General features: G+C 33.9%; 1 protein-coding gene across 1 annotated transcript; it reads right to left on the bottom strand.

Annotated features, from left to right (window-relative positions):
* LOC112053714 (myrosinase 1) lies at window positions 1-23871 on the bottom strand (the record flags this gene model as incomplete). Its single annotated transcript, XM_052884744.1, is given in 9 exon segments — window positions 1-265; window positions 2199-2443; window positions 5867-6040; window positions 7552-7683; window positions 12044-12141; window positions 13073-13208; window positions 15595-15865; window positions 16728-16896; window positions 23738-23871. Coding segments are annotated over 9 exon segments (1513 nt in total), but the record flags the coding sequence as incomplete, so codon positions are not given.
* Window positions 23872-25106: the final 1235 nt, after the last annotated feature.

Below are 25106 nucleotides of genomic sequence, written 5' to 3'. Positions count from 1 at the left end.
TCTTTTTAACAACAGGACAGCTTTAACATCACTAATATTTACAAATATAAATAGAAATAATTTATAGTATGTACTAAGTTAACAGCCTAATCTATTGCAATTAAATCTATGTTATAAGTTTTTGTATTTATATGAGGGTATTTTTATATAATTGAAATTGATACGTCTCGTCCTCATGATTTCTCTGTAGTTGAGAGCTGATAACTTTGGTGTTCGCTTCTTTTCTGTGCTATTAAAATCCACGTGGAAGAGACCAAACTTTATTCTGAAAATAAAAAGAAAACTTAATTATGGTATGAATACACATAACAAAAATTCGTCCGAAATCCCGTTTCCGAGACTTGGTCGCTAACTATGGGCCTCATAAGAAGGCCCAGAGTCACACAGCAGTCGAATGAGCAATGCTCGGAGTATCTCTGCTTGATCGAATCAGAAATGAGGGAATCCGTAGAAGAACCAAAGTGACCGACATAGCCCAACGAATCGCGAAGCTGAAGTGGCAATGGGCGGGGCACTTAGCTCGAAGAGCCGATGAAAGTTGGAGTTCCAAGATGCTGTAATAGCCACCCCGCATTAGAAAGTACAGTATTAGTGTTGGTCGACCCCCCAGATCCGCGACCAGGTGAACTGACGACATCAAGCTAGTCGCAGGGATTCGCTGGTTGCAGACGGCTCAGGGTCGTGATGTTTCGAAGTCCCTACTAGCCTATGTCCTGCAGTAGACGTCCATCGGCTGATTTGATGATAATGATGATGATGATGATGACAAATACATAAAAATCATTCTTTATCTATACCACAGATTAATCGATAATAGGTAGCAGATAATACTGATCGCGTGATGGTCGCGATGTGCATGACATCATGCCGAACGCCACCAACACACGATCAGTTTTATCAGACGTCAAGTCGTTAGCGGTGCAGGCTTACTTGGTCGTCAGTGGCTGACTTTAGATCTAAGCGCTGTTCCAACGTGGGCTTACGTACAATAAAAATATCTCAGTAATCCTTGAATGTTAAAAATTAATATTCATATTTATTTAATCGACTTGTTATGGATCTAGAATTTTCCAGTGTATGTACGAATTCTTTTCGAACAATATTGTTATTGTAAATATGTTCCAGTCAGACTGGGTTTTATTAATAAGCATTTGGAACCGCGTGTTTGCACGTACAATATAGTTTGACCTTTAAATTATATGAATATAAGGTTTATTTTTGATTGAAAAAAAATTTGGAGTCAATCTAATAAATAATAATATGTGATTAGTGTCATATTCGTACAAATTTAATTTACATATAGATTATATAAATGCCTAAAAGTAAAATTTTAAATCAATTGTTATACGAGTTGATTGTACTGTAAACCGATAACAAGACAAGTTTAAGAATTTAGAGTTATTTAATGTGATGATAATACGAAGCTCGAGAGATTGTGAGTCACAGTATATCAAAAATTAGTTGAAATGAAAACTATTCCGCATTGCAAGTATTTTTTGCAGCAATACAATTTATCGGACCATTCGAAGTCATCCATAAGTGTCCGTCAACTCTGCACCCATCCTTATGCATGGCAAGCAACATTTGGTAGAGATATTTGTTGTAATAAGACACCCGTAGGTACGTATTCGTTGAGTGCCCCACAAAATAGACCAGAATTAAAGAAAACTTACGAGAATCCATCGGACCATTCGAAGTCATAAATAAGTGTCCACGCATAGTGTCAGTCAACTCTGCACCCATCCTCATGCATGGCAAGCAACAGTTGCTAGATATACTTGTTGTAATAAGACACCCGTACGTATTCGTTGAGTCCCCCACAAAATAGAAAACAGAATAAAAGCAAAACTTACGATTATACATCGGACCATTCGAAGTGTCCACACAAAGTATCCGTCAACTCTGCACCCATCCTCATTAATGGCAAGCAACATTTGGTAGAGTTACTTGTTGTAATAAGACACCCGTACGTATTCGTTGAGTTTATTTATTTATTTATTTATTTATTTATTCGGAAGCCAACGTTGTATACAAAAACCTTATGACTAATTAAACATAACATGCATTAAAAAGTAATATGCTACATTGTACACCCCACTTACAGGCTAACTCAACATGCGTTTATTTTAATACAATTCTTAATTCCCAGAGTTCTGAGTTCCCCACAAAATAGAAAACAAAATAAAAGCAAAACTTACGAGTATCCATCGGACCATTCGAAGTCATCCATAAGTGTCCACGCAAAGTATCCGTCAACTCTGCACCCATCTTCATGCATGGCAAGCAACAGTTGGTAGAGATACTTGTTGTAATAAGACACCCGTACATAGTCGTTGAGTCCCCCAAAATCGGACACTCCATTTTCCGTTACGATAATAGGAACCCTCGTTCCATAGTTTCTCGTAATCCAATTGACGAGTTTTCTCAATCCCGGAGGGTATACCTAGGAAGAAATAATTAATTTAAACTTAAAGGAAACGTTGTCAACATATAAACGACTTACGAATAATTTGTAATACCTATTATTATGTATTTTAAACGAATTAAAGGTAATAACTTTTATGTTGTTTTATTTATAAATTAAATTAAAATAAACTATGTAATTAAATACACAAGGGTGTATAAACAAACTAATAAGTCATTCTTTTATTGTCAAAATTTAATAAAATGAAAGAATTAAATGTTTATTTACTATATTTTATCTCACAAAGTTAATTTTATTCATAAAATGTTGAACACTTTTCTGACATAAAAAACTTTTTGTTGCGGTTTAAAAAAAGTACCGTTAGTTTTTAGACGGATGATAATATTTTATATTACATTACAGCACTCTACATTACGATATAAATCAGTTGAATAGTTTTTGAGATAAACTGACAAACTACCTTTTTCAGAGTGAGAGAAATAAGTGAGTAATATACTCTGCGTCCTTATCCGACGTGCAATTAATGTCTGTACTAAAATTCTTAATAAAAAAAAAGTAGACAACCCTTTCTAAGGTCGAAATACCTTCGTATAATATTAGAAGGGAAGAAGAGTATACATAAAACAACACCAGTTTTTCCTGTGATTTCAATTTGGCTATCCCAATAAACTGTGGTTTGAATAACGAACAAATCAAATAATAAATTAATTAATTACCGCGAAATAACAATCGTACTTAAACCGCACAACAACACATTTTTTTGAAGCGAACTCAAACAACGTATTATAGTAGTTTAAGTTATTTATTTACGTAAATAAAATAACAGCTTGTTATCTCAGAATTTCCCCTGAGATCTTTGGCACAGATTTTCTCAAAGGGTTTTCCTCGGTTTTTCTTTACGGAATAAAGGAAAACTTTAACGTACAATTTAACCTATTGTTATGTACCTACACTATACTTTCTGTTATCGTTCATTATTAACTTAGACCCGCGACTTCGCGCATGTCAAATTTCTTTTCCTATATCTATACTAATATTATAAAGCTGAAGGGTTTGTTTGTTTGATTGAACGCGCTAATCTCAGGAACTGCTGGTCCGATTTGAAAAATTCTTTCAGTGTTAGATAGCATTTATCGAGGAAGGCTATATATTATCCCCATAATTCTACGGGAACGGGAACCACGCGGGTGAAACCGCGCGGCGTCAGCTAGTACTCTATATCGGTCAAACATATTCACCATCGGTATCAAAGTATGGAGCACCTAGAAACTGTCATACAAGCACTACATACTTCAGTCTGATTTATTATTTTTTCATAAAATATAGCCAATTAAATATAATAATTATGTACAGGACATAATTGTATTAAGATAGCATCCGCAAAAAAATCCTGCTTTTTCAAATTATCCTAATACTGTAATAATATATAAACTAGCTGACGCCGCGTGGTTTCACCCGCACATTCCCGTAGGAATACGGGGATAATATATAGCCTTCCTCGATAAATAGGCTATCTAACACTGAAAGAATTTTTCAACCGGACCAGTACTTCCTGAGATTAGCACGTTCAACAAAAGAAACAAACAAAATCTTCAGCTTTATAATATTACTATAGATTATCCCATTACTATAATTCAGATTTTTAAATTTGCCATTTTGAATTTCTCAACAAATAAACTGATTGATTCATGGCAATGTATCTTCAACTCGAGCTTGATTTAGTAATTATGGGACATCCTGTATATTTAATTATGATCTATCTAACTTATATAATTATGGTTTTCTAGTATAGTAAAAGAAGTTTATGTTTTGTCCTTGATTATGGCGGATATAAAATATATTCCCAGCTAAAAATAATATGTTTATCTATTATACTTATTGTTACAGATACACAATAAAATATTACACGTGCTAAACAAAGTTCTCTGTCAATGTCATTACCAGTATTAAATGTTTAAGTCCGCAGTTCAGCGTTAGTGCTGATTAATAGCGTGAATATACATTAACGACGTATAAATTAATTACTAGGCAATTATTAATAAAAAACTTGTAGAACCATTATATTTTATTAGAGCATATTTCATGCAACTTAAATAGATTACCTGGTGATATGTATTAACCTTCATTATGTCAACATATATAACGTTATAAAAACAACTAAACCAATTTAAAAAAATCTCGTCTCAATTAAAAGAAACTGTACGTTATTAGTACGTTATAATCCATCTACGCAATTTGTAATTTACAACGAAATGGGAACTTATTGTGGTATAAATGGAAAAAAACATTTGTTTACGCTTTCTTTTTCTTTTTTTAGTGCTTACCCTAGTTGAGAACCTTGTGCCCCTAAGTATGAGCTGACAAACTTTTAGCATTTATAAAATCAGATGTGTCTGGTATTACAGCCTCTCGGTTTAAATATAGGAGTAGTTAAACTTTATGGATTTCATATTTTTAAACGAGTCATAATCTATCGTTGGACTTGGCTAAGGTAAACTTAATCAGATCGCTATCGTTGCCGTCCAACAATTAGACCGGTCAAATTAGACCAAAAAATAAGGGTAAAGTAACCTGTGAACAGGCCTACTGGGGAAACCACGTCGAAAAAACGCGCTAAGTGCACAACCTCATAAGTGGTGTGAAAACGTGTAGATTACAACTTTTTCGATCGGTATCTCAAAACAACAAAATTAATACATTTTTTGTAGATAATTTTGTGGTCTACAATTTTATCTTAGGTATATATTTACGATTTTGCTGAAAATCGCGAAAAACTTATTTTTTTGACCTGGAATAAAAAATTTTCCTTAGAGGGAAAATATGGGGAACTTTCAAATTTTATTTTTAATCATATTTTAAACAATCTTACTGATTTTCAGCTTGTTGGGAATTTATGTAATTTCGAATGTCTAATATGACCGGACTACTAGTATGTGCTATTTATTTAAGTCGAGTTAGTTTGTTAAAGTCGTTATACCGCTATTTATCAGTTGCCAGGGGAACCTCGTTCGGCTGTCAGCAGGGGTTACGTCATGAGCAAGTAAGGTTGTTAGGTTAGTTAGAATATTTGTCGCTTTAGCTATGTTTATCTAGACAGAAAAATCTGCTTAGTTCGGAAAATAAAAAAATATACACAGTTAAACTCTTAAATTAGTTAAAATAAGCATATTTTTAAAAGTCTACTAAGCAAGGCCTGGAAAGGGAATTAGAACTTTAAATCCGCTATCCTGCACCGATGCGTGTTCTTTTGAAAGACGCAACCATCAGTATTTTCTCAAGACGTTGTCACGTTCACGTATCGTCAGTAAGATGACTTTAAAGACAATCGATTTTTTTCTCTAATTCTAATTCTCTTCACCTTTCTTCACCAATCTTATCAAAAAAGGACTCTTTTTCGAGTTCTTGCGTGATTTATCTTTACTTTAAGTACACTATACTCACTGCAAGCCAATCGGCACCAGGAATTGGCCATTTGGGGTCTTGATCAGACTTGACTCCCGTGTCGTGGTCGAGAGAAGGCACTGACCAGCCTGGCTCCATCGATGAAGGAGATGCCAAGATTGTAGTGTAATGATTAAGACCAAAAAAGTCTGAAGTTCCGCGTATCATTTCAACCTGCAACCAATCATCAATACTCAATACATTTAAATAATTCATTGTCTGTCTGTGAAAAAATAACTGTTTACCCAAGTGCTTATAGTTATTTACACGAAACAAGACACAAACAAGATTTCTTGAAATTCTTGTCTCTCTGTCTGTTTGTTTGTCCGAACAAATCTCTGAAACGGCTGAAGCGATTTAAATGAGATTTTAATGAGGATAGAATAACATAAAGGCCATTTTTATCTATAATAAAAATATCTATAGTTCCCCGGGATCTGTGTAAAAGAGAATTTCAGACGGACGAAGTTGCATCCGCTACAATTAAATAAATATTTAAAAATCCTGCAAAAACAATTTACTTTTACATATTTTTTTGAATTGTCTTCTACAGGCAAACAAATATCGGTGAGCCGACCTAGTTTTACCCTTTTAGTCGTAATTTTGAAGTAAAATAGGCGTAACATTATAATTATATTGTATAATATTATTGAAATATATTTGCTCTTCAACAAAACGAAAAGCTAGTTCTATGACCTCTGAATGAACTTTGCCTTTTGAGTCCCTCGAGTCGTCAAACCTTAGAAGACTTCAACTAGATTACTCCTCCTCCCACAAATCATCAATGGGTACGATTTACACAAAAAATAAATAATATTATAATTTCTTTAATATTAATTCGTTTATGTATAAATCGTACCTATCGATGATTTGTGGGAGGAGTAATCTAGTTTAAGTCTTCTTATTGGGAGTTATACCCCTAAATGATAAGGATGTTTTTTTTAATATCTAGAATTAATTTATAAGGCAAAACAACGTTTGCCGGGTCAGCTAACTTATCTACTTAAGTATCACGTCGAGGTAAGTGAACGCAATAAAACGTGTTTAATTGGAAGTATAAGGAAGTTTTGTATTAAAAAAAACACATATTTGCGTATCAGATTAAAATAACTTAATTCAGTTCTTCCTATTCCAAGTAAAGTTCCTAAAGTTTTCTTATTTTTTAAGTCTCATTTTTTAAGAGCGACTCTAAACTCAAGATAGTATTTCGATTTACGCTATGTTGGGGGCTTAAAAGTTCTAGAATCTGTAGCTGTATACGAGTAAATAAATCAAAGTAGTGGTTGTTTTAAGTGCTATTTATGATTCCAGATTGGCAGAATCGATATGAAACTGCGTCATTTCGTCAAGTGGTGGTGGTGGCTACGTGGTGATCACGAGCTCCTGAGTTCGAATCTGGGGTCATAAAACATTCAGCTTTTCTTTTATCTAAGAATTTTTTAGTAAAAAAAATTCTCAGCCTGGTGTAAAGAAGTTGGTTAAGTTACATATACTTGCCTCAAAGAACATGTTAAGCCCTCAGTCCCAGTCATTATCATTAACATCTGATAATCTAACTTTATCAGTGTGGTAGGTCAAAGTTCCATATTATCCCCTCTCCTGAGAAAAAAGGCTTGTGCGTTAAAACTGGCTGATAATGATAAAGAAAGTTTTCCCTAAAAATTTAGAACTTATGTTAAAATTACCTCTTCTGGTGTAAATACTGGCAGTCGGGATCGAGGATACCCTTGGATTTTACTCATGGTATCGATCCTTTCCCGCACCAGCGCTGGGTAATCTCCTTCTTTGGAGTATATTGGATGAGCGTACAGTCCCAACTGAAGAATAAAAATTTGTATTACAAATTGTGGCAGCTAAATAGTAAGAAACATTTTATATGCGTGTTTAAACAAAAATTAATGTTAATATACATATTTTCCTTAAAACTTATCATAAACATCCATTTATAAACAGCATTACGTTAGTTGGATTGTGATAGGACTCTAATAAATAAGAGATTTATTGCTTTTATGTCATTGCAATGAATAAAACAAAACGAATAATATGTGATCTCGCAAACGAGTTTAACAATTTGCATCAAATTTTCGTTTTTAGGGTTAGTCCACAAGGAAGTCTTATAGTTTCGTCATGTCCGCCTGTCTGTCCGTCCGCGGTTTAGCGCATAGACTATTACTACTAGAAAGCTGTAAATTGACTTGAAAATGAACAAAAATTTTTTTTTGGGGTACCTCCCCAACATGTAAGGTGGGGATAATTTTATTTTATTTGTTTATCTCATAGTGTGAGCTATTGTTGGTTATATATTTAAAAGATATAAGGAGTATTTATTCAGTACTTAAAATATGGGTAATAAATATTACCTATAGTAAATATTAATAAATATGGGTATGTATAATAGTTTCCTTAACGCGAAATAAAAAAAAGTATTTTAATAAATCCATAAAATATTTTTGTTTGGCTCGATATAAAACTGAATGATGGTATTGTAATTGTTTGTAAATCAGAAATATTTACAATAAAAAAGATTTTTAATATTGATATGATCATTATAAAAAATCTTGTTTAATATTGATCAAATCAAAGGATAGCTAACTACGTAATAATTTGAGACAAAGGGTCCCTTAATTATAGACTGAAGTAACCGACTTGGTATTTCATGGATCTCACAACTTTTTACTGTAGAACAACTGCGTTGCGAAAATTGGTGTATTTTACAAGTGTTGTTTTTGATGATAACCTTTTTAAGAAGTCAATTAACTATTTAATAATAATTATTGTTCACATAATATTTTGGTATAATATTAATTTTAAAGGCGCCGTAACGAGCCCTATTGTCATTTAAATATTTGAAACGTATTGCATCAGTAATGTTATAGTTTAAATCAATTATATGTGATTGTTTCCTGTGTTTATCGGACGTTATTAAATATAGCGCGACACGGAAGTTGACCTGCAGGTACAAGTCAAATATTACGAGTTTCTTGAAAGATACATTGCACTTTCTAGACACACTGTATGACTGTACAAGGTTAGGTAGGCGTATGTATACTTAATTATAATCGCCCAATTAATAAAATTACTCATTATGTTTTTTTTAACCAATCATCATTATTAATCCACATTCGGCTCAATGCTGAGTTCGAGTCTCCTCCTCATAGAATGAGAGGGATTAGGTAAATTTTGAAATAATAATGCGGATTGGCAGACTTCACACATGCAGAGAAATTGAAAAAATCCTTGGTATGAAGGTTTCCTCACATTGTTTTTCCTTCGTTTGAGACACGTCATATTTAAATTTCTTAAAATGCACACAAATGAAAAGTTGTGAGGCGCATGTTCTGTACAGGATTTAAACCCACACCATCCGGAATCGGAGGCAGAGGTCATATCCACTGGGCTATCACGGCTTTTAAACATTTACTTAAACGGCTACGGCTTACGGCTCATAAACTTCCTGTACGTTCAAAAAGAAATTTAAGTGTAGGTATGTCTGTGATAACAAAATAACTGTGTTTTCCCAAGTGCAGTTATTTAAACGAAACAAAAACACAAAAAGCTTTTTTAAAATGTTTGTCTCTCTGTCTGTTAATTCGTCCGAGTTAATCTCTGAAAAGGCTGAACCAATTTAAATGGGATTTTCACAGGTAGTTTAAGGAGGATTGAGCAACATAAAAGCTACTTTTATTCCGGAGATATCGTAAATTACGGTTTTTAAATCAACAAAAAATAAACCCTAACAAGTTAAAATTAAAAATTTTGAAACCCATCGAAGGTTTTAAATTAACTAGAATAACGACTATGTCATAAATTCTTTCTATCTTAACAGAAAAGTTAAAATGATGTTGCAATATCAAAGAAAATTATTTACTTGTTTATTTTTTATTTCAATATTAAAATGCATAATTTTTTTTACAGAGCTGATACTCTCACGCTGCTGGGCAAATATTACCCAGATACAGCTAAGAACCTATATAATCTATAGCTAAGAATGAAAAAAACCGCATCAAAATAGGTTCATCCGTTTAAGAGCTTTGGTGCCACAGATAGACACACACACACACAGAAAAACAGTTAAACTTATAAGACACCTCATATAAATACACCACGTATTTCATTTACTTCTGAGAACGAAGCGATTCTATGATATAATAATTAGTATGTAGATACGTTATTATGTGATCTAAAAGTGGTACATTAAATAAAGCGAAAAAAACGCTACACTTCTACACTTTAATTTTATTGCTTCGATTACTTCTAGCCTATAGGGCTTCGGATCACAAGGTCCTGCGTTCGACTCCTGGGTTGGGCTTTGTAACAGTAAGTTTTGTACTGAAAATTTTATCAAAAATTTTAACTTTGTATCTAACAGTAAGTTGAGTCGTTGGTCGGTTATTTTCATTAACATCTGATAGTCACACTTACGAATAATAAAAATACGCATTGAAATAGCTTGGTGGGTCTGAGCTACATATCTTCTCTCCTGTACAATGGGAGACTTCTTGGCTCTGTAGTGAGCCGATAATAGGCTGATTTTTTTTTGTTCTTTACAAGTTTCTTTACATGCCCTTTATTACAATCTCACCTGATATTAAGTGATGATGCAATCTAAGATGGAAGCGGACTAACTTGTTAGGAGGAGAATGAAAATCCACACCTCTTTCGGTTTCTACGCGACAACGTACCGGAACGCTTAATCGCTTGGCGGTACGTCTTTGTCGGTAGGGTGGTAACTAGCCATGGCCGAAGCCATCCACAAATGATGTTGATTAGAATACGATATTAGGCCAACTATAATTTTTTGTGAGGTATGGACAGTTTATGATTACTTGACACGATTTGTAGCGTTAACGTAATTAAACAAACAATAAATTAACAGATGAACAATAATAATATGACATATGATATGAAACGTCATAGCAATGACGTCACAGAGTTATACAGTCATAGTCATGTCGTCTAAATAAAATTATGTTATTGGAATGTGTGTACTATGTCAAGGGTTTTGACTTGACCGGATCTTTTACCGCTATTAATCGTTGAGTCAACACTTCGATTTATTGATATAGCCGTGTCTAAGGCCGAAAGATACTTTAGAGGTGAACCGCGAAAATAATTGTAGATTATTATGATTCTCAGAATCTTACACCTATTTATATACCTATATATATACCTAATTTTTTGAATATAACTATAACTTTTATGTACTCGTATCAATAAATTAAATGTTTTTTTAATTGGAATGAAATAGTGGAGTAGAGATTTTAGAATGTTTTGATATTTCGCTTTAAAACGGATAAACTATTTAATGTTAAACGTAAACTTAGAAATAGGTTACAGCTATTGCAATAAAGTTTATTTTTTGGTTTTTAAATAATGTAAATTAATTACACTTACAGGATGTTAGAAATAACCGCAATACTGGGTAAATTCATAACAGGAATCGTATTCCTGTCCCCGTATAGGCGAATTATTGTTCAAGGTCGTCGGCATTGGCAACAGCCTTAGGCCTATTTCACCACCTTCTGGTATGTAAGATAGTCTAACGTCAGCCTTATACGATTTTAGATAAAATTTGTGCCCAGAGCACTTAGGATGTGTAACAGTGAAAAAATCTTTATACTTAACAAAAAAATTCAATCAGATCAGAAGGTAGCACATACGATGTTATTATTCGCATTTTATTTTTGTGATTTTGAAGTCGGTTAATTTTTTTTTGTTAAAAAGATTTTAGTGTGTCCAAAACAAAAACAAACAAAAGTGCCACAGAATTGGCAATTTCGTAAACAGGGACCAATCTGGAAGTATAATCTTTCAAACAAAAAAAGAATTTTCAAAATTGATTAATAGATGACGTACGAGGTAACACATACGAGGTAAACGAAATACGATGTAATACACATTAAAAAAAAACATACGCGTCGAATTATTGAGAACCTCCTTTTTTTGAAGTCGGGTTTAAAATATATCGAAATATCGTTATGACTACGGTGTCGATGCTTTTTTTTCACTATTGAATAGATGGTAAACTTGTTCATTTGTGGCTGGCGTAACTGTAATTCTTACTTAGTCAATTTCTTACTTTTTCAAATGACTATGTATCATGTGTGACTCAACACATGTCATAAAGTGGTAAAACCGGTCTTAATGCTACAATACTGAATTGAAATGTATACACACATGCATCTGAAGATATCGCTCGGCGGCGTCTACATCTTCTTTATTGTTGCTGTCCTTTGGTTCTGCGTAGAATGCATCGAGCGTAACTCCAATTTTACCTGAAAACAATATTTGTTTTGAGTAAAAGGTAATCAATTGTAAACTATCTCCCTATGTTTCTAACTCTTTCATAAGACTCCTCAGAAAAAAGTATTCCTTACACGATGACGTTATTATACTAGTACATAATCAAGCTTTTGTACAATTTTCGTCTGTCTGTCTTTCTGTTTGTCCGAATTTATTTCTGGGACGGCTGAACCGATTTTAATGGGATATAGAGGAGGATGGAAAATAGAGGAGGTTTTAATAATTATATTCGTTTAATAGAATTATGAATGATAGCGACTATTGTTACTAAATTAATATTAAATTTGGTTAATACGCTATTATAATCTTAATTGACCAATCATCGTGGAGCCTTGGCGTGTTTAGTAGGAAAAAATGCTATATTACATCTACAATAGAAGATAGATACAATGTATAGTTAACTGTTTATTTTATGTACTGTTAGAGTTCTCAAGTACCGCATTATGTTTAAAATTTGTTAAAGAATTTTTTTGTCTAATTACCTGCTCTATAATTTTTAGTTGTGGACCATGAGATGACTAAATAACAGTGGCGAAGGATGAAATTTAGATATACCTACCTTTATCTGTCCTAAAGAAAACGAAATTCATAATATAATCTGATACAAACTCCGGTTTCTCATATAGATACTGTACAACAATGAATGTGCATGGATTTTTAAAGATAACCCGGCGGGAATCGGCTTGCATGAACTCTTCGCTAAATAAAATTTAAATACGTATTCCTTCTCTAAAAATTCCTAGGTTTGTAATTAATCTTAAAGGTCGGCAATGCATTTTTGTATATATAAAATGAAAGGAAGAGTGCAGAAATGAAATATCTACATTATCATTCGTGATATTAAACTTATCAGGTACCTACCAAAAAGTATAGTCATACCTAGGGAATCTAAAATCAACTAACCTTTTTGCTTCGGTCGAAATTCCTTATCATACAAATGATAAACTCTCGCATGTCCCAATAACATGTAATGAGAGCACAAATAAAATCCAACTCCGTGTGATTTCATCGCTGGAACGAAATTATTCAGATCGTAACCCTGTAAAATAAAGGACATGTTGTTTTATGGACCATAATAATGCCTATTTTACATTGGTGAAAAGGGCCTTATATGGTGGAGGAAATTTTATGTTTACGCATGCCGTAAGTAGGTATGCCAAACAGTTTTAGTTAGTGGTCGGTCACGCAGTTAGGGTGAATACGAATAGGTTCATTCATAATCACCGCATGCTTAAGCTACTGTTACACTCATTTTAAGCACGAAAGCATGCTACTATTGAACAGTTGCTACTTATTAGCATGTGTATGGCATCATTGCTAACAATAAGCATGCTTATTTCGAGCTTGCTCAAGAATCAACAGTCGTGCGATTTATGAGCATGCTACTTGCTACGCGGGTAGAAGGGGGCGTGCTTTTAGCCCGTCTGAATAGGTTTGCTTATTGAGTATGCTATTCGATCAGCATTGCTATTCTGTATTCTCTACCTTCATCTATAATTGTCCAACACGGTACTATAGACAGAGAGCGATAGATACAAATTAGCATGTGTAATTGGACTGTTTGCTTTGAGCATGCTTATTCAGGAGCATACTTAAAAATAGCATGCTTATTGCTAGCAAATATAAACTGATGATAAGCATGCTCGTATGGAGCATACTTAATAGCACGTTTTAGCATGCTATTTTAGAACATGTGTAACAGTACCTTAACTAACGATTAAGTTGACCAATGAAAACCATTGAAAATTACCATTCATTATTAATTCATATTCGGCTCACTACTGAGCTTGAGTCTCCTCTAAGAATGAAAGGGGTTTGGCCAATAGTCCACCACGCTGGCTAAATGCGGATTGGCAGACTTCACACACGAAGAGAATTAAGAAAATTCTCTGGTAGGCAGCTTTCCTCACGATGTTTTTCCTTCACCGTTTAAGACAGATGATATTTAATTTCTTAAAATGCACACAACTGAACACACAATTAAAAAAGGAATTGGAGGCAGAGGTTATATATCCACTGGAATATATTACATAAAAATATGTTGCATGTAGATAATTGTACTTATAAACTACTCGTAGCTTATAAAATGGCTACCGAGCTAATCAGCGAATTTATTAGATATTCCCCAAGAGCCTCATTAACGATTAGTCCCGAACAATATAATATGAATTATTTTAGCTGATAGCTGATAGCTGTTGAGCTTAATTAACCCTCTCGTCACCGCCGTCTTAAACTAGGCTGGGTACCTTGGGCATACAAGAATTTGGGGCCCTTTTGGAAAGTAAAAAAAGCGAATTATACTAAATTTTTAAATAAGTATGACATTTATTATAGTTAATTAAATACGGTATGATAATATGTCATAAATCATATTAGAATGATGCTGGTTTTTGTTTACATTACGATAACAGTTTAATTCGGAATTTATGCGTAGGAATGGGCGCAGTCATTGATACAATGGCCTAGTAAATACCTTCTGATAAGATCACTGATTTGTGAAAAAAGTGTAACGTGCACGAAAAAAATGTTTTGAGAGTAAACGTGTGAGAGAATTTGTCAATCCTTGGGGCCCCTGAGAATAGGGGCCCTGGGCACGTGCCCCTCGTGCCCTTAGCCGAAGACGGTATAAGCTCTCGTCATTTAACCTTCTTGTAAAAATCTATTTTTTATTGCAAACGAGTTGTTTATACCCATACGCATTAAACTTATGATATTTTTGCATTTGATTATTATAAATGAATGAATCCTGTTTAATTTAGACTGTTTATTCATGATGTTTATTAGTTATTCAAATTAAACCACAAACCCCAGGGGCACTATTTATATTATTTTTTATTTTGTTTACATAATTTGACATCATTTTTAACGTTTCTCATTTAGAAAGAATTTGGAGAAACAGGATACATGAAATTGTGAGTTTTCTTTCTTTTGAGTTATATCCAATAGAAACCTGGACTTAATAAGTTGGTTGGTTGGTGGTGCTATTCCCCTGCTATTCCTGGTCTATGTCACTAACATCTGAGTGATTGTTATAGGATCAAAATATTATTAAGCTGCTACCCCGTCTTGGAGCAGTATATTTGGTTTTAGCTCGAAATCGTCTTTATGGAGATTGACCATACCTTACACTGGACCATTAAAAAGAGATCTGTGATGAGTCATTTTTTTTGTTATGTTCTCATGCGATCAGTCAGATGAGCACAGAGGTGATGTAAGAAAATTTGATGATTAGAAGCAATACTCGCCAGCGAGAGAAGCTCCATGTGTGTGTCTTAATATGTGGCTTTTATATAATTAAGAATTAGCTTGTCAACCGCCTGAACGGTCAGGTGATTTGGTTTCCAAATCAAGCTTTGTACACTGTTACTGGATTTTATTTCAGATTTTATTTTATTTCTTTAAAATAAATGTAAAAATATACTTACATTATAACAATGTACATGAAGCTCGTTAATCGATGTCCATATTTTGACAATATCTCCAAATAAACTAAACACTACTCTCGCGTAATCCTCAAAATAATCCACCATCTTCGGATTGGTCCACCCGCCTAAGTCCATAAGCGCTGTGGGTAGGTCCCAGTGGTATAGTGTGACTACAGGAGTAATTTTGGCTTCAATGAGCTCGAGCAAAACCTTGCGGTAATGTCGGACACCTGCTTTGTTTATATAGTGGTCGGTACCGTTTGGTAAGATTCTGAGAAAAAAAAACACGATTAATATTTTCGTATAATCTTACAAAGACATAGTATAAAAATCTTATTTAAAAATACTCGTGTCAGTGTCACAGTGTTAGTTGCTGTCCCGAAACTGGTCACCGCCTAGGTTTTAGGACACCTAAGTTTTAGGGGCAGTGCACCCCAAAATCTATAAGGCAAAACAACGTTTGCCGGGTCAGCTAGTTAAAATATTACATCTTAAAATGCTGTAGATAATATGCTATACGGGATATAAAAACGCAAAATCAAGTTTTTTGGATTTTGATGTTGTGTTCTATTTGGATACAGTAGAATATCGTTGATAAGCTTTGCAATTAAAACTCCTGTTTAGATTTAGAGAAAAATGTTTTTAATTCAACCGGGATTCTCGAGGCAGGCAGCTATTAACGTATTAGTTCGACGATCCTAATTGGCTGGCAACGCTGCCAACAAATTGAACAGGTATAGGTTTTTTTTTTATTTTCTTAGGTTCTGTATTCGATTAAAGTAACAGCACAAGCAAAAGCAAAATATGTAGGTATATTCTTTTGTTTGCATATCTGCGTTTTTCTTAAAAACTGTTTTACGAATTTAAAAGGGACGTTATTTTTTCAAGGAAAGTAGAATATAAATTGAAGGCAGTCAGTTTTTCACAGTTATAAAATTTTATGAAGTACGTAAATCTTGATTAATTTATCTTCAACAGATTATATATTTAAAAAAAATATTTAAATATAAAGTTAAGTGAACGAGAAAAAAAAATGTAATGATTTCCTCATTAAAAAATATTTCGTTATACCAAATTAAGTGAGGATTATAATTTTTGTCCTACAAAAGGTTAATCAATCCATTTACTCGTACCTTGGCCATGACATCGACATTCTATAATATTTGACTCCGAGAGATTTGATCATAATAATGTCTTGTTTGTATTTGTGATAAGAATCAGCGGCCAGGTCACCGTTCGTGTGATCAACTGTGAAATTTGGATGTTTATGTAAGTAGGTGTCCCACATACTTTCGCCTTTGCCTGTAACAAAAACAAAAATTTTAATCTAACTAGCGTGTGTGTTATTCTTAAAATATATAAAAGAAACTAGTCCTAGTTTCACTAACCTAAATAAATTAATAAAAATCCTAAAGTTCTAAGAGGAAAATTAATTATTATTATTGTTATTATAGACGGAGAGCCTGGGACAGCTGCTAGACCTTCGTCATTTTATAAAAGCTGATAATTTGTCAGCTCATGCTTCTACTATAGGTAAGTACCATAGAGTATAGAGTTACTATATATAAGTACCAAAGCTAACTATGGACTTTGGAGTGTCAATGGATGATAGCAAGTTTCAAGGATCTAGATTCTAGACCCTCAACCGTCGAAGTATAAAGTGTATTTTTTTATATTTTTATAACATACAACAAACATAATAATGAGAAATGACATCCCCCTTCGCCAGACACTTGGCTTCATGGCAAACCTTCGCTAGAGACCCTTGAAGTTACAAATTAAATAGTGTTTTTCAAAGGGTTGCCGCGAAACTAAGTGACTGGCGACTGGTAATATAATCTTTCATCACTTCATTCAGACGGTTGAGGGTCTAGATCATGAAAACCTGCTACCTCCCAAAGCGACCACAGTCCAAACTTTATAATTGGCTAATGGTAGGAGCATGAGCTAACAAATTTTCAGCTTTTATAAAATGACGAAGGTCTGAGGTTTACGGGCTCTTAGACTATAAAGAACATGTTTTAAAAACACATGAATATGTTTTTAATGCTTAAAGAGGAAATCATGAGAACAAAGGGGTGGGTCTATGCTTTAAATATAAGGATGAAAATCCATTTCCATATATGGGACTTTAACAGGCGTATATTATCCCAGGATTTGGGATCAGAAAAGCGCAATTCTTTAACACCAATAAGTTATTATTAATCAATTATGCTAATCAGCAAATTTGCATAAACAATATAAATTTTAAAAGCTGATAAAACTTAGACTTAGTTACTCTGCATAGTTTATGCGTCCGAACAACCTTAAAACTTTACCGACGCTAGGAATCTTAATAGGTGCTTAAACTTCCAACCATATAACTGTTCCTATCTTTAGACATTTAATTTAAAACTTACTACAATTAGGAGTTAATTTAATTACTTTTATTGCGGTTTACAGAAACATATAAACATATGTATTATGTAAATTAAATAATTTTACCTGTTTTTGAGTAATGAGTCTGGGCCCTTGCCTTAAAATATGATAATAGACTCAAATCATAGAGGTTTTAATATAGGTCTATATTTACAATTTATTTATTTATTTGTGTTCTTCTCTTCTTGGACCAATATGCGTTTGGAACCCTCGTAGCTTTAATGTTAATTTTTCGACCAATTATTATCACTATTATCTAATAACTTTTCGAAACTGCTTGTAAACTAAGCCTTATTGAAATTATTTTGACTTTGACTTTTACTTAAAAAGGGAATAGAAGTGAAAAACAAGACCATCCGGCTAGTAATTTTGAGTTTTTAGGCATTTCGTTTTTTAATGGTAATTTTCATTTTTTTTTAATTTATACAAGTTAGCCCTTGACCACAATCTCACCTGATGGTAAGTGATCATCTAATCTAAGATGGTAGCGGGCTAACCGGGGATCGAACCCAGGAGACCTCCGTCTTATAAATCCACCGCGCATACCACTCGCTACAATCGCAATGCTTTTAAATCGTTATAGTGGTTAGTGATAGCTCTACCAAGACCGCTTTTCGATTTCCAGTCACCATTTAAGCTCCTTCGAGCCACAAAGTCTATCGGTTCTTAGATCTACGTACTCCATTCATTACTCTTTCAGCATTAGCAAGTCGTTAATCAATGTCAATATCAGTAAATCTAGTTAATAAATCTTTTAACAATTAGTCTTCTTATGAATCAATGACTTTGTGATACTATTTAACAAATATCTTTATTTAGGAATCAGTGTGATAGTTATAATCTAGCGTAACTATATCCATTCATCATCATCATATCAGCCGATGGACGTCCACTGCAGGACATAGGCCTTTTGCATTGCACTGCAGGAGCCACCTGCATCCAGCGAATCCCTGCGACTCGCTTGATGTTGTCAGTCCACCTGGTGGGGGGTCGGCCAACACTTCGCTTACTAGTGTGGGGTCGTCACTCCAGTACTTTGGGATCCCAACGTCCATCGGCTCTTCGAACTATGTGCCCTGCCCATTGCCACTTCAGCTTCGCAACTCGTTGAGCTATGTCCGGTGACTTTGGTTCTTCTGCGGTTATTTTTTCTATATCCATTATCCTTGGATAATAATTTCGTTGCATGATAGCACTATGACTCGGATCGCTCGTCTTCCCACGTTTCAAATAATCAAATTTAACGTAGCGTTTTGTGAAAGGAAAAGCATTTGTCTAACTTAAAAAAAAACGTTTATAAAAATATTTATTACAAAAGGAAGGAATAAACACGCTCTGCGTCAGCTTGGAAAAGGAATAGATGTTATCGTTTAGGCTTACTTTGTTTTTGTAACACATAAATCTATTCTCAGGATAAGGCGGGCACATTGCTTACTATCGCAAATGCTACTAGAATTTTTTTATTTGACAACAAATTTTTCTCAACCACACCTGGCTGAATAAAACTGTACTAAAAAGTTTTATACACGAGTTTCTTTACTGAAACTGTAAAAATTTCTGTAGCAACTTCATAGGCCAGGTCAAGTTAGCTAAAAACTTTCAATTAGACCACAATTTTAAATAACACCACAATTATATTCTATACCCCTAAAGTTTATAGAAATTTTCAGCTTTTGTGGAACTTTTAACTATCAGTTTTATAATTGCTTAATTATTATACTGTCTTCCCGTTTCTTTACACAAACTGCTAAGTTTTTCTTAAAAATTAGTAAAAGGACACAAACATTTTTATACTACAAATTCATAGAGCTTCCTTTTTAATTTTTCTTTATTTATTTAGTAGAAAGTTGTCCCATTGTGTATTCAATATTTTAAAATTTTCTATTGGTATTTTATTTTATTTACTACTAGCAGATGCTGGCGACTTCGTCCGCGTGAAATTATTATTTTCACATATCCCGCGGGAACCATGAATTTTCCCGAATGAAAAATGCCTATATGTTGTTCATAAAATTCATCTATCTTCCGATGCAAGTCCTAATAAAGGCAGACAAAAATTTTAAAAAATGTTTATGTTTTAGTATAAATAAATAGGTAACTAGACAAAGACAGACGCTTCTTTAGACTTTATATGTATTGATGTATTCAAAATACATTGTACCTAATATACGAGTATACAAGTACTCACCTTTTGGTAAATTTTGATTTATTGTAGGTATAATATATAAAATAATTTTTTCATAAAAATTAAAATATATTACATATTAAATATATTTATTTAAAAAGAGCAACTGTTGAGTTTCTCGCCGGTTTCTTCTCAGCAGAACCTGCCTTTTGAACCGGTAGTAGAATTTTTACAAATAGTCAAACGACGTGTCAAAAGTAAACTGAGCCTAAAGCCTGTACTTGAAATAAATTAATTTTGATTTTTATGATTTTTCTTCTGTGATTGAAACATACTTCGAAATACGCGTTATAATTGTTATCCTAATTTGGATACAAATTAAATCAGCATTATTATTTTTCCAGTTGTAGTACAAAATCAGTGTTTTTCCTGTAAACGTTATATTACACATGCAATAGGTGTGATAAATTATTCATGTTATCTACTAACGTAATCAATGGTATTCTAATGTAACCATATTTATTACAAACATTTAATAATTTACATATTTTTTAATTATTATATGTTACGCGTAATTATCATAATTGCATAAAAGGTGTCAGATTGCTGTCATTAAAATTAATTTATTATTTTTTATTAGTACTGACATATACTCGTCGTCATCAACCCATTTTCGGCTCACTGCTGAGCTCGAGTCTCCTCTCAGAATGAGAAGGGTAAGGCCAATAGTCCACGCTGGCCCAATGCGGATTGGCAGACTTCACACACGCAGAGAATTAAGATAATTCTCTGGTATGCAGGTTTCCTCAAGATGTTTTCCTTCACCGATTGAGACACGTGATATTTAATTTTTTAAAATGCACACAACTGAAAAGTTGGAGGTGCATGCCCGGACCGGATTCGAACCCACACCCTCCGGAATCGAAGGCAGAGGTCATATCCACTGGGCTTTGTATTTACATTAATTTTTAACTAAATCTTTTTAATTTTACCCTTTTCGTACCGTACCTCTACGCATTGGGCCAGCGTGGTGGACTATTGGCCAAACCCCTCTCATTCTGAGAGCAGACTTGTGCTCAGCAGTAAGCCGAATATGGGTTGATTGGAGTAGCTTATATAATATAAATAACTAGCGGACACCCGCGACTTCTTCCACGTAGAATTTAGTTTTTCACAAATCCCTTGGGAACCATGGATTTTCCGCGATAAAAAGTAGCCTACTGGCATGTGTATCCAAAGTAAGTTTCTATTCTAAATTTCAGGCAAACAAAAAGACACGTGCACCGGCACGTGTTCACTGTCCATAAACCTGCAGCGTTGTTGTTAACCTCGTAAGTTTTATAACCATGCTCTTCGGACGAGACGACAGCTATGCTCATTGATGGTAGAAATGAGTATTGCGATACTACATCCCTAGACGAGCTGTTACAAAAAGCTCTTCTACGAAAAATTATACTAAAAATTAACAAAAGCCATTTATAAAACACAAACAAACAAACTCAAGTTACACGAAATATATTAAATAGATCAACACAATAAAACAACAATAATCTAACACGATCTAAAACTATTAACTGCCGGGTTTTGTTTTGCGCGTCGATACACATTTAATTAATGCAGCATATTTATTATTCTCACATCCTGTTGAAACTTGTTATGTTACAAAAAAAATCGTATCAATAATTATTGTTATTATGTTATGTTGCAAAAATATTAAACAACTAGCGGTCGCCCGTAATTTCGTCCGCGTGAAAATCAGTGTTTCACAAATTCCGCGGGAACCATTGCCCTTTCCGGAATAAAAGTAACCTATATGTTGTTCAATGATCGCTAACTATGGGCCTCATTAGTAGGCTCAGAGTCACACAGCGGGCGATGGAACGAGCTATGTTAGGAGTATCTCTGCGTGATCGAATCGGAAATGAGGAGATCCGCAGAAGAACCAAAGTCACCGACATAGCTCAACGAGTTGCGAAGCTGAAGTGGCAATGGGCGGGCCACATAGTTCGAAGAGCCGATGGACGTTGGGGTCCCAAAGTACTGTAATACTAGAAAGCAGAGTGTTGGTCGACCCCCCACCAGGTGGACTGACGACATCAAGCGACTTGCAGGGATTCACTGGATGCAGGTAGCTCAGTATCGTGATGTTTGGAAGTCCCTACAAAAGGCTTATGTTCTGCAGTGGACGTCCATCGGCTGATATGATGATGATGATGATCCTCGTCTATCTTACAGTGAAAGTCCCATTATAATTCGTTTAGGTGTTCAAAAAAGTAGTCCGATTAGAGGCAGACATACAGACAAAAAATTAAAAAAGCTTGTTTGCGTTTTGGTGTCGTGTAAATAACAATAAGCACTATGTAATTCTACGCGTATGTTTGTTACTAATTTTGAAAATATTTTTTTTGTTTGAAAGAATATACTGATTGGTCCCATTTCATTTTAATGAAAATCGATTTAGTAATTTTGTGTTAAAATCAAAATAACTGAAATACGTCTCTGAAGTCGATTGCATTTTTACGTTAAAAAGATTATCTAACTCTTAAACTACGGTAAATTGTATGTAGACAACAATGCTGATTTGTGGCAAGAATAACGAAAAAAAAATATTTAACTTAGAAATCCTCGAGCGACATTCGTTTGACTAAGAAAAAATTATAAAATCTACTTGACCTCCTGTCAAAGAGCCAATATATCTAGTGGTCTTATTATTTTCACTTGTTCAAAGTGATTTCAATCGGCTAAAATACACTATTTTACACCCCAAAACCAATCATCAATGTTTTGTTAAATGTTTTTTTCAAAACTTCTCATACACCAAGTTCTAGTCTTGAATTAGTTGGACTGCATCAGAATACCGCTACCCTTTTAGTTTGTCTTTCATCATTGAGCTGAGTCCAGGATGCGAGATTACATTACAGAATCAGACCAGAGTGGCTTGAAAAATATTGTACTAATTGAGGTACGATGTCGTGTAGAAACTGAAAGGTGTGTGGATTTTCATCCTCCTCTTAACAAGTTAGCCCGCTTCCATCTATCTTAGACTGCATCATCACTTACCACCAGGTGAGATTGTAGTCAAGGGCTAACTTGTAAAGAATAAAAAAAAAATCCAAAGTCATTTTAATATTTCCGACTATCCATGTAACACACAGCTTTATCTATCCTTGCATTTTAAAAAACGTAGTCGTAGTGAAAAGACTGTTGATATCGACGAGTTATCGCAAATGGCACTCTGTACTTTCGCAAATGGCACTATTAAGCTACTTCAGGTCATTTATCAATGAATAAGTTTGGCTAGGTCATGATATAAGGATGCGATATAAGGGACACAATTTAAAATCTATTTACAAAAGAAATTTTTTTTACTCCGATAATATTCATTTTAGAACACATGCTCCTTAGACATTTTTAATTAATTTTCCTTAAATAATAGAGTTAGAGGAAATACTCCCGAGCATCCTGTATATAATAGAATTAAACACAAAATTGTGCGCTCAGTGGAGTATCTCAATTCGGCTCACTTTTGCGGTGATTTTGTAGGCACTTAACATGTCTATAGTATAAAATGTCGTTGTTATTAAAAGTAAAAGAACTTACCATCTTCATTCCAAGCGCCTTCAATTTGAAATGCAGCCGTTGCGACGCCGAACATGAATTTGTCCGGAAACGAATAATTGCTCAGCCCATTCTTGCTTACTATCGTGTTCACTCCCTTTGTTATAAACAGCAGGCTAAAATAAAATAATCACACTGTTTAATATCGTCTATAGTTAATCTAAACTAATTTACACATCATCATGTAAATTAATTTAAATTTTGGCTGGTGGTAGGCTTCGGCTGTGGCTAGTTGCCACCCTACCGGCAAAGACGTACCGAAAGTGGTGTGGATTGTCTTCCTACTCCTAACAAGTTAGCCTGCTACCATCTTAGATTACATCATCATTTACCATCAGGTGAAATTGTGGTCAAGGGCTAACTTGTAAAGAATAAACAAAAAAATAAAAAAAAAACATTAGCGGACGCCCGCGAGTTCGTTAACATGAAATTAAAAAAAATACTTTACACAAATCCCGCAGGAAAATGGATTTTTCCGGGATATAAAGTAGCCCTTGTGCTAGAGCATAATCTATCCCAATTCCAAATTTTAGCCAAATCAGTTAAGTGGTTGCGCCGTGAAGGATAAACAAACACACACACAAACTTTTGCCTTCTTAATCTTAGTTTGATCTTTCTTCTCTAAAGCGCGATTTTTTTAGGGCTAAATCCCTAAGTCCGCTTACATAATGGAACAAGTTGGAATTTACATTCAATCAGATAAAATACCCGTTATAGTATTTTCGGACCGTAGGTATTTAGTTTACTTGAACTCAGTTTTCCTTGAATCTCAGTAATCTGTTAAGGTGACTATATTTGCAGTAAGATCTCAGAACATTGGTGCATTATCTACACCCATTCTTGATGAGTACTGTTTACCAACAAACAAATTAAAATGAGGGTATAAATCACTAGTCATTTCACACCTAATAATAAGTGTAATTAACTTGTTCTTAAGTTAATGCTTAGATATGGTTAATATATTTTACATAACATTTTATAAACAAACCATATATAATTTAAAATAAATAAGTTATGAAATGACATGCGTTTTCTATCTTCATTTCTATTTTCTTTGTTTGTAAACAGTACTCATCAAGAAAGGCTGTATAGATGTATTATTGCATTTTTGGACTGTCGGAAACATTTTACGAAAGCAAAGTTAAAAAATTGCATTTGTGAGTAAGCAAAGTCACGAGCAACCATTAGTGAAGGTTTATCATTAAAAAGAATTAATCAGAAAATATATTCTACAAAGAAACTATTCACAAATATTCATAAATAACAATAAAAACCCACGCGCGCAGGTGAAAGTAATAAAAAAAGATTATCCCTTCACTGTAATCTATCACACAACAAATATTGAATCTAC

The sequence above is a fragment of the Bicyclus anynana genome, chromosome 12 (genome assembly GCF_947172395.1).
Source record: "Bicyclus anynana chromosome 12, ilBicAnyn1.1, whole genome shotgun sequence".
Classification (NCBI taxonomy): Eukaryota; Metazoa; Arthropoda; class Insecta; order Lepidoptera; family Nymphalidae; genus Bicyclus; species Bicyclus anynana.
This window is presented reverse-complemented; position numbering and strand designations above follow the sequence as displayed.